The sequence below is a fragment of the Ursus americanus genome, chromosome 4, assembly GCF_024610735.1.
Source record: "Ursus americanus isolate L20-20 chromosome 4, mUrsAme1.1.p, whole genome shotgun sequence".
In the NCBI taxonomy this organism is placed as follows: Eukaryota; Metazoa; Chordata; class Mammalia; order Carnivora; family Ursidae; genus Ursus; species Ursus americanus.
In genome coordinates, this window is record NC_142130.1 from 33,657,119 (window position 1) to 33,673,648 (window position 16,530).

General features: G+C 43.0%; 1 protein-coding gene across 21 annotated transcripts in view; it reads right to left on the reverse strand.

Annotated features, from left to right (window-relative positions):
- The window catches only part of KALRN (kalirin RhoGEF kinase), a 637,031-nt gene that overhangs the window by 232,253 nt on the left and 388,248 nt on the right, over window positions 1-16,530 (reverse strand). For all 21 annotated transcript variants that reach the window (XM_087861563.1, XM_045812696.2, XM_045812695.2 and 18 more), the window contains exons 22-25: window positions 11,983-12,165; window positions 10,620-10,738; window positions 7,675-7,741; window positions 6,989-7,098 (exon numbers count right to left, since the gene is read on the reverse strand). In XM_087861563.1, coding sequence (XP_087717689.1) covers window positions 6,989-7,098; window positions 7,675-7,741; window positions 10,620-10,738; window positions 11,983-12,165 — 479 coding nt within the window. The remainder of the gene's footprint in view (window positions 1-6,988; window positions 7,099-7,674; window positions 7,742-10,619; window positions 10,739-11,982; window positions 12,166-16,530) is intronic.

The following is a 16,530-nucleotide window of genomic DNA, read 5'->3' on the forward strand; positions in this document are numbered from 1 at the left end:
TGCATCTCAGGACATAATGTATATTTTTGTATTTTTCTTTGGCCCATGACAAAAAAAAATGTTTAATAAACACCTTGCTGGGTTTTCCCATCCAAAATAGGATGGTAGCCCTAGAGAGGTCTGGGTCTCTATCCATCTCTCTCCTCCCACCCCCAACTTCCCTTCTGTCTCCTCCTCTCTAACCTCCCTGATTACTTATTCCCTCTCCCCTCTCTCTCTTCTTCCTCTTCCTCTTCCTCCCTTTGATATCCACCCACTTCACTGTTCTCTCTCACTTCTCTACCTAGGTATTTGATCCCTCTCTCCCCCCTCACTCTCTCTCCCCTCCCTTCTTCTGTGCCTCCCCCCACCACCATTTCTGACCCCAACTACCTCTACCCTCCATCTCTCCCTTCCTCTGCATCAGTCTCACAGGTGACAAGACACGGTTGCAATGGGGGCGTGATGCCAGGACCTTGCCTCACCCCTGACCCAGGGTTGAGACTGATTCACGAACTCCTCCCTGTGGCCTCTCTCAGCCTCCTTGCTAGACTTTGCCACTCTCCTCCTTAGAAAGGCCTATGTTCAAACTTCCCTCCATCATTAGGGGGGTCATCCCTAGCTACAGAAATCCTACCAGTTATTTAAATCCCATCTCAACTGCCATCCCTTCTGCGAAGCCTTTCTTATTTTTCCAACTGAGGCTATTTTCTTTGCTCCTTTTAATTGAATTTGTGCTTCACTCCAACCTGATCACAAGTACCTATAATAATAATTCCCAGGACTCGGGGTGGAGAGCCTGGGTTTGATTCATCACTGGGTACCAGCTCTAGATCCAAACTAGCACAGGGCTGGCCCAAGAAGGAACTCTAGGAAGATGCTAGAAACGTGGGCCTGGTCCAGTTGTTCCCTGGCATTTCCCATCACTTCCCCCAGCTCTTCCCTACCCTGCTGCACACCACCATCTGCTGCTGGCTGACCCTGGCTACCTGGTATCCTGGTAGGCTGACCCTGGCCTGGTCTTGCTCCAACTTAGCCCCACACAGCTCTGACCCCAGCCTCGAGCCCACGAACGCTAGGCTGGGAGTGCAATGGGGGTGGCCAAGGCCAAATCTACCCTTCTGACCAAGTCTGCAGGGAAGCAATGTACAGGACGGATACCTGGTTGTTGGTCCTCTATTTGCCTTCCCAACCCTGGCTGAAAAATGACCTATTTCAGGTAATTACTGTAAGAGTGTGGGACCTGGATGACATACCCGTAGAAGAAATGAGTTGAAGTGTGCCTGAAACTTGGGGATCCAGAGAAGCTGATTAGAACCAAACCTACCAGCTTTGGCAGTCCCGGTTGGTGGTCTGTGGAGTGGGGGAAGGGGAGAGAGCACAAAGCCCCAGAATCTATGCCTGATCTTTAAAGAGGGAGAGGGTGTGCTAGTACTGGGTAAGTCACTGGTTCCTCTCTGGCTCTCAGTGTCCTTATGGTAAATGGAGATGGTCGTACTTGGTGGTGAGGAGGACCCTCTGAGCCCTGACAGCAAAGATTTTATACAAATGTTGTTGCTCAGACTCACACACAAATAATAGAAAAATAACTGAAGAGCAAAAAGTAAAGTTCAGATTTAACTGAAGGTGATAAGCATTTTAAACAGCTGTTCTTACCGGAGCTGAAAATCTAATCATCAAGGCAAACTGAAAGTGAATAATTTTTTTTTTGAAGTTATAGGTTAGTCCAAGTGGGAGACTGTAGTTAAAAAAAAAAAAAAACCATGACTGTTTGGGGGATCTATTTATGGAATATGCTATCTTATCTGAGTGCTCCTGGAATGCTCAGGAAAATACAATAGAAATGGATTTAGGTCTTGTGTATCTAAGTTTCATTATCTTTATGATTCTATAAAAAGGAGACGTAGTATGACAATGGGAAGAACAGAGGGTGAAAATTGAGTATCATTCCACTCAAACCTCCAACTTCAGTTAAAACCACCACTTGTGGGTGGTAACTTCTACATGTTGAATTGCTCTTCTTTATAGAAATTTTGGTGCTTGAGAATTTCTCCATTCAATATCTGTATAGACAAAGGTCCTTGAGAAAGATCACACACACACACACACACACACACACACACACACACACACAACACTAATCCTGGTTGTCATTTTTCAAAGTGACACCATTTAAAAGATCAATACTAACTAGCTGAGAAATGCAACATATTCACCATAACCCCCTCGGTCTAGGTAGTAACTCCCCAGTGACTAAGCTAACTGTGTCATCCAGGTAATGTCAATCTCAATCTCTCGGCCTTCCGATCTTCTTCCCTCCCTCCCTCCCTCCCTCCCTCCCTCCCTCCCTCCCTCCCTCCCTCCCTCCTTCCCTCACTCTCTGGAGTATAAGCAGAAAACAGAGCTGTGCACTAGAAATGAGAGAAGTGTGTTTGCTGTTAGATAGCACTAAATAGTAACTTTGTAAAGATGCAAATAATTGGGGTTAAAAAGAACCTTTGGATATTTTCAGGTTAAAAAGTGACTATTTCTAAGTATTCTTGAAAAGCAAACAGGTGTTTAAACCCTTGTATGGTCCTCTCATTAAGAAGCCCCAGGAAGTTTGTGTCCAAAATATAAAATAATTTATACAACACCAACCCCAACCCCAAAAACCAATCCAATTAAAAAAAAAAAAAAAGGCAGAGGAACTGAATAGATATTTTCCAAAGAAGACATACAGATGGCCGACAGACAACACGATAAGGTGTTCCATATCACTGATCATCAGGGAAATGCAAATCGAAACCACAATGAGATATCACCTTATACCTGTCAGAATGGCTAAAATAAAACAAAAAGGGGAGAAATAACAATTGTTGGCCAGGATGTGGAGAAAAAGGAACGCTTGTGCACTGTTGGTGGGAATATAAATTGGTGCAGCCACTATGGAAAATCATATGGAGGGTCCTCAAAAAATTAAAAATAGAAATACCACAGGACCCAATAATTCCACCACTGAATCTTTACCCAAAGAAAATGAAAACACTAATTGGAAAATATATATGCACCCCTATGTTTATTGCAGCATTATCTACAATAGCCAAGATAAGGAAGTGACCTAAGAGTCCATCAGTAGATGAATGGATAAGGAAGATGTGGGGTGTGTACACACACACACACACACACACGTGCACACACACACACAGAGAAATATTACATAGCTGTAAAAAAGGTTGACACTGTGCCATTTGTGGCAACATGGATGGATCTAGAGGATATTATGCTAAATGAAATAAGTCAGATGGAGAAAGACAAATACCATATGATTTTACTCATATGTGGAATCTGAAAAAAAAACCCAAATGAATAAACAACAAAAACCAGAATCAGAGCTGCAAATATAGAGAACAAACTGATGGTTGCCAGATGGAGGGGTACGGAGACATGGGCAAAATGGGTGAAGGGAAGGGTAGATACAGGCCTCCAGTTGTGGAATGAGTAAATCATGGGAATGAAAGGCACAGCATAAGAAATACTGTCAATGAGGGGAGCCTGGGTGGCTCGGTCGGTTAAGTGTCTGCCTTTGGCTCAGGTCATGACCCCAGGGTCCTGGGATCAAGCCCAGCATCAGGCTCCCTGCTCAGTGAGGGGCCTGCTTCTCCCTCTCCCTCTTCTCTGCCGCTCCCCCTGCTTGCGCTTACTCTGTCTCTCAAATAAATAAAATATTAAAAAAAAAAGAAATACAGTCAATGACACTGTAATTGTGTTCTACGGTGATGGATGATAGCAATGCTTGTGGTCAGCATAGCATAATATATAAACCCATCAAATCAGCATGTTGTACACCTGAAACTAATGTAACATTATGTGTCAACTACACACAAATACAAAAACTAAAAATCATAAAAAAGCCCCCAGGAAACTCCTTCATATTATTTTGCTATTAAGGTTATAATTGTGAAGGTTCTGGTAGTAATGGGGAAAAAAATCATACCTAATGGTTTTCCCTATTTTGAGCCTTTCACAAACAGAAGACTCAATTATGACTTCAATGGCACTAGCCCACAAATCTGCAAACTGTAATTCTGTTTTTAGTCTGTGTGTCCGTTCGTCCATCCATCCATCTATCCACCCACCAAATATTGACTTACAGTGTACTGTGTGCCAGAGTTATGGAGTAAAAGACATGGGTCCTTTTATGGAGTTCACATTTGCTATATTTTCAAAGTTGCCTTAATTGCCTTTTCCTCTCTTATTTATTAGAGATTTTAGAGGTGCTATGCTTTTTTCAATTAACTGAAATTTGTACGGCATAAGGAGAAAGCACATACTATAAGAAAAGTCTTGGCCTTTAGATCCTGGAGATTATACAGCTTTATTTTCTTGGATGTTCCCTTAAGTTGTGAATAATTTAAAACATTAATTTTTTTGGTGGAGAGCTTTCTATATGCATTGCAGAATTCCTTTCTTTTTAATGCAGAATATACTAATTATTCAGGGTTATTACTAGTATGTTATTCTATTATAGTATTACTATTATAACACAGTGGCTGTGTTGGCTTCTATATCAGGATAAAGGATCACTGGCATCAACACCGAGTAGCCCTTGACCACTGTGATCTGGGTGGTTTTTTTTTTCCAGTTTATCTGTCTTCTATTACTTTCAGCTGGTACGATCAACCTACTTGCTCAAGTTCTTGACATTTATTCACTGCTTCTAAGTTGCTATGGTCTTAGAAATGATCTAATCATCTAACAAGATTGCTAAACAATTTAACGAGAGGTGAGGTGGCTATTAGGTAGGATAGAAACAGAACATCATAAAAAATTAAAAAAAAAAGAAAGGTCCTTCTGCGAAAAGATAAAAATTTTATCTTCGTGCTACCTCTTTCAGCTGTTCAGAGGCTGGTTTTTATTTTCTTCTTGGTTCTTTAAAATGTTATAAATAGGTAACATTTGCTGCGTAGCTATGCTCTTGATAATTAAATTTATTCCTCTACAAAATGTAGCATTCCATATGGTTTAACTTGAGGTTTTTTTTTTTTTTAATGGCTTCTTAGAACTGCATTTTGCAACTGGTAGCTCCTGCAGCTATTTAAAAACTACCAAACTGCTTACTGTGCCTTATTAGAGTGGTATCATGAAACGAGAGTAAGAGGTAGATACGTTGTTACAATTGGTCCATTCTGACATGAATATTTTTTTCTCTCATACATTGATTTGGCAAAAGCAGGGCTCGCAAGAAAGTGCATGCTGTGATTCTAGACTTCTATACTTAGTAATTTTGGTAAGAATACAGGGAAAGTGAGACTTGCTGACTAAATCCCAGAGACCATAAATCGAAAAAGTGAAAGCATCCAGCCTTTCTGCTTACCAGTCCACTGTCTTCTCAGATATCAGGGGGAGATGGGGTAATGCTGAGTGGGACTCAGAGGTCAGAACTGGGGATCAGGGGTCAAGAATGGCTTTACTGGGATCTTATTAAAGAGACATGAGGAGAGAATATTTCTGTCTAGAGATTTCCAGGCAAACCAAATGGAGAGTGCTAAAATTTGTGATTAAAAAAAAAAAAAAAAAAGGACTGGGAACTTTTATTAAGTACTCCAGAAAGTCAGAAGGTTTTACCCCCCTAGAAATTACTGGTTTCATAGTCTGACAAGGTTAAGATGTTATAGAAACTGCGCATTTTATGTTCTTTAAAAACGAATGCCATTTGATGACGTAAGAGGGCGTTAATCATCAGGAGTCGATAAGAGTGGGTCTCCCTATCTTATTTAGGCATTTTAGAGCCCAGGATCATTTTATACCAAACTTGCTTGCTCTCGGTCATTCCTAGCGAAGGGCTATACTGAGGTCTTATTTTCTACAGCTGGGCTGTCTGCTCTGGTAGCTACTTGCCATCTAAATTTATTAAATTGAATAAAGTTAAAAATTCAGTTCTTGGCAGCACAGGTCACATTTCAAGTGTTGTATGGCCATGCATGTCTACTGGCTATTGGATTGAACAGCACAGACATGGAATTGTTCTATCATGGCAGAAAGCTCTATTGGAGAGTGCTGTTCTGGAGTCTTGCCTCACCTCTATACATCTCATCAGGAACTCTTGGGGCTGGGAGTTTGATCTCAGTAAATGCCTCGATGAGCCTGACTATAGGACTTCCTCTGAACTGTATCCTACAACACTGAACCTCTACCTCTTGGCCCCTTTCTGTGACAGGGTCCCGAGAGAGCCTAAGACTTCACACCAACACTACTCCTGTGCCTTCAGATTCTCTCTCTTTGTATTTTGAAAACTGAGTTATTTCCATTAGTTGGCTATGTAATTAACCAGCCAATGTTCTTGCTAACTCTGTTCACAATGCAACATGTTTCGTGTGCTGTAGATAAGATCCTTAAATTGGGGGCTGGACAAATTGAATTGTGAAGCTTTAGGGCTCTATGGTTCTACTCATCTCAACAAAACATAGAGGGCCGATTGATGTTCTCCCCTATAAGCTGTCAAGAACTGTGTTCCATTAGGTATTTTGGTTATCTATCTACACATTTACCTATGTTTTTGTTTTGGTTGGGGGTGGGGATAATGAAGTGGCTGGGGAATGGAGGAAGGACTCAGGTTGGAAAAAAACCTAACAATGGAATTTGAAACCCAAGGCCCACAGGGCAGAACGATTAGCCTTAGATTACTGTCAGGATTTCCTACGGTTTTACTGAGGAGACTCTACTTTCAGCTCCTAGGAGCTTGGTTATCCTTCTGATTGGCTAGGAAGGTGTTGCCAGGTAGGACCCTAAGGAGAACTGGGAACAGATGCTGCCAAATACTTGACTTCACTCTTTACCAGAGACTTTGGACAATTGTGGAGACAGAGGGACGAGTGAGAAAAGAGTCTGAGCAACTGACTAAGAAAATTTAACAGGTAATATTATCAGGTAGGATTTACCAATCAGCTTTGATCCACCCGTTGGGAAGCCCCGATGATGGGAATTCATGGCCCTAAGTATGCTCTGGGGAAATCCTCCACCAACCTACTTGTTATGAAAATCGTAGATCTCCTGGATGTTGCCAAAGATGATGTGCTCTTTATTAAGGATCCCAGGGGGGATCTCCTCCACGCCGCTGGTCATTTCCCACAGGTAGGTCTGTAAGACAGCAACAGCTTCATCACTGGCAAGCACTACAGATGCAGACACAATAAACAGGTCTTCACATGGGAGGGGTGAGACTCACACTGGGCTTGCATGCAGAATGTACAAAGTGAGATGGTAAATACACAGAACGGGAAGAAAGAAAACCCAAACGTTCCATTATCTTCAGCTGTTGCCAGGGAAACTCACATCCTGAACTTCAGCAAAGCACAAACTCCACGTTCCTCTTATTTATTAAATGTGTGTGTGTTTGAGTGTGTTGGGCGGGGGTGGGGGGTGCAGATTTGCAGACTCAAGTTCATTGATTATGTCATGGTTTTTTATTTTACTTTGAATTCAAGTCTTCTATACGTTTTTGCCGGGTCCAGCTCCAGTTTGAGAAAAGTTTCTTTTCAAAAGCATTTTCAACTCCCACGCAATTACTACGGACTCTGGGAGAAAGCTTTCCTCCATTGGCTTTTATTTGTGAAGCTCTGGGAGGAGACAGCACGGAGCTTCTCTCAGGGACTTGACAGTGGCAAGGCTGTCATTTTTCTAATACAGCTGTGCACTGATTACTGCAAGACCTACCTCTAAGCACTCATGTAAGTCCCTTACATATGCCTTCTCCGTCTGCAGCAACTCGGCCATAATGAATCTAGAAGAAAACAAACAGGCTTGTCATTGGTTCGAGATCTAACACCGCCCTTCCTTCAAACTTCACTTCCCCACTCCAGCGTGTATGACAGTCCCGAATGACCCAAGTTTTGACTTCCCCAACAGGTCTCTTCCTCTCCTCCAAACTCCCTGCCTCTGAGCATTACCCTCTGAGTCCCTGTCACCCTGATCCCTCGTGCTGCACCTCTCCAGCATGTTTGTGTTCAGCTGCTGCTGCATTCTTGCCCTTCTTTGCCCCAGTTCCACCCCCGTGAGATGCTGTGCTGACGCGCATGTGTTCTGGGCTGCACGTGTGTGCTCGAGGGCGTGCACAAGCACGAGGGGCCGCTCGTATTCATTTCCACCAGCTGGGTGGCTTGACTCTCAGCATCCTGCCTTTCTCTCGCAGCTCCCGGAATGATGATTTCTGTTCGCCAGAAGTGCTGACTTTTTACCAAAATGCTCTGCGGTACCATCAGTTAAGCCGGGTTTAAAAGCCAGGCACAGGTGCCCGAGACACCACCACGGACACTGGTGGGTAGCAATCCTTGTCTGTAAAGAGCTAGACAGTGAATATTCGTGGGCCATTAAGTCTCTGTCACAACCACTCCACTTTGCTGTTGTCATGTGAAAGGAGCCATGGACAATATATAAAAAAAATAGTAAGTGTGGCTGTGTTCCAATAAAACCTTATTTATGGACACAGAAGAGTTTCATCTAATTTTCACATCACAAAATATTTTTCTTCTGGTATTATTGCAACCACTGAAAAATATAAAAAATACTTTTTCACTTACAGACTGTATGAAACAGGTGGGGGGTCAGATTTGGCCCGTGAGTCACAGTTTGCGGACCTCTGGCCTAGATGATCCTATGCACTTTGACACTGTTTCTAACGGGGCTCACTTACAGCCCAAACTGGCCCGCACGAAGCGGAGCATGGATCACAAGTGGAACACAAGTTAATGATTGTGACTGCCCTTCAGTCTCCGCAGACGGAAAGCTTGTGCTCCGTATCTGCAAGGAGAGGGCTCCCTTGCCCTTGGGCCCCTGAACAACACGACCTTCTTGGGCGCTTGCTACACTGATGGTACATGGCTTCACCGCAGCATACTGACTTCATTTGCTTTCTTTCACAGATTTTTCTTAGAAATGGTGCTTCTTGGCTGGCATGTGATGCAGTAACATCTAATTGAGCCGACACATAGATTTATACATTTATCTTAGGCTATGTCAGATTTTCATGGTAGCTCATAATGAAAACCCCTACTTGCAGGTGTCTTCGTCATCACATGAACATTTTGAGAGTGGTTAGCCCCAAAGTGTCCCCTGTTGGAAATTTCACAAGAAATATGAAAATGGGCAGCATTTTTCCCAGACCTTTGTCTTTGTGGGATTTTCCTTAAAGCAATCCATTGTTCTGGCAAGGGCTTTTCCATTAATATTAAAGTACTGACTCAAAAAATTCCCTTTTGCAAGAGTTCACTAGCCACTCTCTTACTCTATTGGAAGAGTGGAAGGGGCGTGAGCTTTGAAGTCAGACAAATAAGAGCTGAATTATTATTTTGTCATTTACTGGAAGTAGGACTGGCTTCTCCAAACCTCAGACTCCTTACTTATAAACCAGCTGACCACACCGGGGTGCTGCAAGGATTAAATAAGATCACATAAGCAAAGTTTCGTATAGGTTGCAGGTGCTTGGTAGACGAGGACAGAAGGAAAATCAGAAGGGACATAATCTGACATGCTTTGGAAAGTTGTCTTTGATTTCACTCCCTTAGGTCTCTGGTATTCTTCTACCTTGTCCCTTTTTCTCCATCTGCTTCCTGCAGTTTAACCTGTCTTCTTCGTAATTCAGCTCCATTACCCTCCACCCCATTTTGTTTTCTTTTCCACCTGTCCTTTCCCATCCTCTGGCTATTTGGTGTCCTGGAGAGAGTGCAGCAGGAAGATATGGCCAAGTGTGGTCTCTTCATTTCCTTCCCTATTATAGGCTGAATTGTTTTGCCACCCCACCCCCCAAAATCATACGTTAAAGTCCCAACCCCTAGTACCTGAGAATGTAACCTTATTTAGAAACAGTCAATTGCAAATGTAAACTGTTACGATTGGGTTATACTGGAAAAGGGTAGGCCCCTATTACAAAGTGACTGGTGTCATTAAAAAAGGAGAAATCTGGATATAGGTATCTATTTAGGAAGAATGCCATGTGCACCCGCAGTCAGCCATCTAGAAGGTAAGGAGAAAGGCCTGGAACAACTCCTTCCCCCCCGGCCCTCAGAAGGACTCAGCCCTGCCAACGCTTTGACCTCAGACTTCCTGTCTCAGAACTGTGAAGCAATATATTTCTGTTGTTTAAATCATCCAATTTGTCATACTTTGTCACAGCAGCCCAAACAAACTAATACATTTCCCAGATAAAACACAAGCTCTGGGCTTTGCAGAACAGCTTCAGTTTCTCCAGCTCCAAGGGACCTGTGTTCCTACTTTATTTTGTAAGATCAACTACATTGGGCTTCTTAATTTTAGGACATACTATTTTTTTCCCCCAGCACTACCTGAAAGGAATCTGTCAAAATATTCTTCATAAAGCCCTTGCAAAGATCTCTGGGTATGTGTAACTTTCTAACACCAGTATAAAGAAAGCACAGCGATCATGAAATGTTTTGTAAGGTGGACATGGTTCATTGTTTCCACTATCCAATGCTCTATAATTCTTGATTAGTGTGAAATGTGGATGGAAGCATCATGTCTGTCCATTCCAACCTCTGTGGGTGGTCATAAGGACACACGAAGCTGTCCAAAGGGACATGGAGCAGTGAAAACCAAGCATAGTCATGAGGAGCTTGCTACCTAGGTAAAAGCTCCCCAACACATACTCTTTCTTCCGGGCTGACTTCCGCTTCTCTTCATTGACTTCGTGGTTGGCGTCCCGTAGCTTGACCTCACGATCTGAAAGGCTTGCTGGGATGATGTCCAGCTCCAGGTCCTTATTGTCCTACACACAGAGAGATCGCAGAGGTCACCTTGGAGATGCCTTGGGACAGGAACTCATCAGAGTCAGGGGAGCCCATAGAAGGCAAAAAGAGAGGAAGATACAACGGAGCAGGTTGAAAAGACAGGGAATCCCACAAATGGCCACCTACAAGTCCTCTTCTTCATAGCATATTTTTTTTTTAAATAAGAAAGATTAAAAATGTTCAGGTCAAATGGTCAGAGCTAATATCCACAGCAGGGAAAACAATAAACACATTTAATAATTAGTGTCATATTTCCCCAAGGACTTCGGTCCTGATTAAATCTAAATGTACACACACACACACACACACACATTAGTCTAAAATTGGTTACTAACCATTAAAATAGATGTGAAACAGAAACACATATAGACACAGGAAAACTTTCATTTGTCAAGGGAAAAGAATGAAAGTCAATATTTTTATTTAAACAAGCAGCTTCCCTTGGAAAGAGAGAGCTAAATGATAGAATAATTATTAAATTTGCCCATCCTGGCTTATTTTGACCACTGTTTTGTATTTATACAGGATGGAAACCTTTAGAAAAAAATCTCACGGTTTAAAGCCTGGGGGAGGTGTTATTATCTCCCCCAATTATAGTGGTTTAACCAGTTCACTCTCTAGTCTGTTCTGCTTCAGAGCATCAGCCTATTTAAAGATTTAAGAATTAGAAATCCTAGGATTAAATTGCCAGCCTATATTTAGTTCTTAATTCATAGGTTACTGACCTCTATTACAAAGAAGAGATTAAAAGTCAGTCTTCCCTTGATTCTTGGCAAATTGTTCCTCTTTTCGTTGGAATGTCAAATAGCCTTTGCACAATTGCATCCCTTATTCTTGAAAGAACACAGTTATACATACCGGGAACCTTAACATTTGCTGATTAACATAATTGGGTGGAAGAGGGTACTGATGAAGCCAAGGTAAAGGGTTTAGTCCTCAAAGTCAACAGTTAACTCTACACGTAGAAAAACTCTGTTCTGTAGGCATGGGCCCACCCCTGGCTAGCCAATTTTGCTATCTAGCACTAATCATGAGGGGCTGGAGGCCAATGGCTCATCAAGGTCCATCCCCTCCGCTAGAAAAATCACACGAGACAAGCGTTCTAGGAGTCAAGAGCTCAGAAAGACTGCTCTGGAAGTCCCACCTCCTTCCATGGTGATGAGAGCAGCAGTGCTGAGAGAGATAAGGGAGGATGTCTCAGCTAGGCCACCCCCATACCTACCTCTGTGTTGACGCCTAGTGCTTTCTCCAGGGAGTATCGATACTTTCCCATCCTCAAGGAGAAGTCTCTGTAATGCTTGTCCACTGTAGTCACCCATTTCCTGATCTCTGTGGCATGAATGTGGCCTTTTTCCACAAAGCTATCGGCCAGTTGAATCAGAAGCTTCACCTTCTCCTTTGTTTGCTGTCCCAAAAGATGGTCTCAAGTTACGAGATTACATTTACTCTCACGGCCCTTCACTCCCATTCCCCTTTTCTTCACAGCAGCCACAGATACCTAACTGCCTGCCTGGGTTTATAGCTCAGCTCTGTCACTAGCTGGGAGGTCTTGAACAAATTACTTAAGTCCTCTGTGCCTCGGTTCCTTTATCTGCAAAACAGGGATCATAATAATCCTCCATCATAGGGTTGTTGTGAGCATTTCATGAGTTGACAATGTAGAATGCTCAGAACAGTGCCTGGGACACAGCACTCACGTTAAGAGCTCAGGAAGCAATACATGTTAGCCATCATGTTTACTGTAAGCATCTCACACTAATACCGTCCTTTATCAGGTCACAGAACATGTTAATGTCACATCTGAGACTCATTTGAGTCTTAAAGAGTCTCTAAAAGGTGGGTGGAAGGAGGTGGTGTGGGTCTCTTTGAACCACAGATGAAAAAAGCTGAGGCTTGGGAGGCTTAGAGCTTGTCCAAGTTCATACCACTTGTAAGTGAATGATAGAGCCTGTTGGCTTCCGGACCTCAGCGCCTAGTTCTCTCCCTTCACTGCACTGGCCTGAAGTAGGCTTTGTCAACAGCTAAGGCGGAACATGCCAGGATCTAAAGAAATCCAATTATCAGATTTAAGAGTAAAGTCTGTCCCTTTCATCACCAGGATCTTGTCTTTAGTTTCCATTAGAGAGAGAGGGAGAAAGAGAAGAAGAAAGAGTGAAGAGTTAAAGAAGCTAGTATCTATTACGGGGCTAAGTAAGGTGGAGTTCTGATGTGTATTGGATTGATTTCATTTCTAGCAAGTTTGTTCAACACTTACTCTGTCCACACCACTGTGCATAGGGCTGTGGGGGGTAAACAGGCTTGGGGGGTAAACAAAAGATGAGAAAAAGATACTCATTTTCCCCGAACACTCTATAGGGGACAAGATTGTCATGCAGAGTGGTTACATAACTCAGGGCATTATGAAATTGAATGTCAACATGAGAAGTATGCAGAGTTAACACTGCAGGAATTTTAAAACAGGAAAAAATGAAGGTGGGCTGGCATGGGCAAGAAAGGTCCCGTGGGGAGGAGGGACTTAAGTTGGGTAAAATATGGAAACAAAGGAGATGTTCGAAGAAGTAAACACTTGCTCATCTTTTATCCTAAGGTTGGGTTTTGAAACTCCAAGATCAGGGAAGCTTGATTAATTTTAAGAAAAAGGAAAGAATATTTAAATAATATTCTGAGAAATAAAATTATCACTTTTTGGATTGGAGGAGAGGAGATTCAAGGGTTTTTTTGTTTGTTTGTTTTTAAAGAGTTTATTTATTTGAAAGAGAGAGAGAGCGGAAGCATGAGCGGGGGGAGGGGCAGAGGGAGAAGCAGGCTCCAGCAGGGAGCCTGATGTGGGACTTGATCTCAGGACCCTGGGATCATGACCTGAGCCGAAGGCAGACACTTAACCAACTGAGCCACCCAGGCTTCCCGGAGATTCAAGCTTTGGATCATGCTAGAATCTAGGTAACTGAGGGAAACTGAGGCAGAAAATCTCTGTAGCGACAGTAGAACAGACAGAAGAGCCTTTTTTTACTCCACCCACCTCCCTCACCTTCCAGACTCATCTACAGACCTCCCATGAGAGACTGACCCCCTCAAGAAATGCCAGAGAGGGACAGATCCTGACTGGAAAGGCAAGCAAGGCCAGGGAGATATGGGCTCCAGCTCTCCAGCAACTCACACTTCTGAGCCTCTCCTATCTCAGGACAGGGGGCTGGTCCCCAGGCTGGAAGACAAGGGCCCGGAAGAGCTTTGTTGTGAAGGAAAGAAGGTGGCTCTGAGGATAGGAGAAGCATCTCCTCAGCCATGATAAGGCAAAGAAAAACAGCACTGGAAATTGGTTAAGAAGAGATCCTTGGTAGCCTAAGGACTTCTAGCTTACTGCATGTAGGGTGGTTGTTTTTTTTTCCGCCCTAAGAAAAACTGTTTTAAGGTTTGCTATTTATTTAAAGCAGAGATTAATTTTTTTTGCAGCCATAATCAAGAAATCTTTATGTAAACCTCTTGAAAATAGGTATTCTCTGCTCTCAGTAAGGAGACTTTGGCATGAAATGGGGGTTTTACAATCCGCTGGCAGCGGCAGCTCCATCATGGGAAATCATAGCCTACTGGCAGCTCCATCATGGGAAATCATAGCCTGAAACATGGAAACTGCAATTCGGATGCAAGAAGGAGAATGGCTATGACCAAGAGTATCCCAGGTATGTGTGGAACCTGGGGGAGCAAATGGACAATAAATTGGGCGGTGTAGACAAGCCCTCCCTATGTGGTCTCACCTACCTTTGGCATACATTAGCTGCCATGCTCTCCATGGCCCCCAAACACCAGCCATGCCAAACCTCACATGCTCTCCCTTCTCTGATGGGTGGTTCCTACTTATCCCTGCTTTCTATCCATGGCCCTCTTTCATCTCCTCTCCTCCCAAGCTGAGTGGGGGATGCCCTTTCCAGTGTCCCCACAGTGCCACACCGTGAGTTACTTATGTGTCTCCTTCATCAGACCATGCACTTCTAAAAGTGTTACATCTTATTCATTTGTATCTCCAATGTCTAGAAAATAGTAGACGTACCATAAATATTGAGTAAGTGAATTAGTGAGTAAATACTGTGTTTGGAGGTAAGTAAAGCTGGACCAGCAAGAGTTGAGGGTTTACATGGGGAAGAATAAAATGAAAAAAATCTGACCCATACACTGGACCCCAACCATGCCCACAGCACCTACTGAGAGTAGCCTGAGCTGATGTCTCACAAATGAGTGACCACGGGGGCACCACGTGAGCTGCCACATGCTCGGCCACAGCTGATGAGGTCAGAGTTTGTAAAAACATGTCTCACTGGGGCAGCCCATCAAGATGCATCCACTGGAGTCCTGGTCTAAAGTCTCCATCTAAACAGGGGCAGGGGCACTGTGCTGGGTCAGTTAAGGTTATTTTTCCTGGGGATTTGAACTGCATAGGGGAGTGGGTAGGTGGCTGCAGGGTAGAAGTGAAGTGAAGTGAAAACACAGCAGACACAAGACGAGAAGGGAAAGCTGAACTGTAGTAATGGTGATCACGTATTCCTGATCCCCTGTCATGAGATGACCAGATGGTGGGGTTGCTGGAACTGCCCTTGGTCTAGCTTTCACGTTCAGAGGTGAGACTATGTCACATTTCTTGTTCTGCCCATCAGGCCAAGTCATTAGGATTTTCTTGGATTCCTGGGAGGTCCAGCATGGCTTTTCTCTTCATTTCCACATATAGCCATACAATATCATTTCCCTTCCATAACCCAAGCCAGTTTGAAACTCTAATCTTGCCACCAAAACAGAGTAACTTATCTAGACTGATAAAATGGGGGTCAGATTGTAGAGGCTTCTAAACGGTAGGGTCAGAAGTATGGGTGGGATCTAGTGGACAAAAGGCAGTCTTTAGGGAACATAATTCATTTGGGCCTGGAAATGTAGAATGGACATCTCACTTATCTTGGGCTTCATGGGTCCCCTATAATGTATGTTTTGCTCTTTCCATATTGAATCCTATGGAATCTGCTAGAAAACTCAAGGTAAAAAAGAAGGGGTCAGTAGTTCTGTTTTTCTTCTTTTTTCCCCCCTTTCTCTTCCTTCCTTCCTTTGATCAGTTAATATCATACCATCTTTCTCTAATCAGTGAACCCTACTCTGAATATAGTTTATAAAAAGCCCTTTTGGTGTCTTTTGCACATCTCACAAGTCTTTAAGATTTAGCCTTCTTGATATCATTCTTACAATCTCATTATCATCTTCCAATTTGCCTTTCATTGCTGATATTCCTTGTATTTATTGATACATTCTTTATAGAGAGGAACTTATTGAGCTCCTTGACATGGCTAAATGGTTCTCTTGAGATATATCTTCATATTCATTCCAGAGTTTGTCATTATCTATGAGAAACTAAAACTTTCAAAAATGTCTATTGCAGATGAGCTATATTCCTCTTGAGTCTCAGAAACAGAATGCCTACCTTTTATCTGAACTTTTCAGATTTCTCAGTCTGACAAACCCAGTGTCCCCTTTCCCTGTGGCCTGAATTCCTGAGATAGCTAGTTTAGTTCAGCTCAGGCTCCAGTCACTTTTGTTATCACTTAATTCTCTCTTGTTAAGAAGAATTAAGTCCAATCTTCTTTCGCTTTCATAGAAAAAAAGACCAGTTTAAAAGTGTTTTCTCAACATCAGTCCTCATTGGGAGATAAATCAAAACCCTGGTGAGATACCGTGTCACACCCTCCAGGATGGGTATAGTAAAAAGACGAATGATAACAAGTGTTGGAGAGGGCGT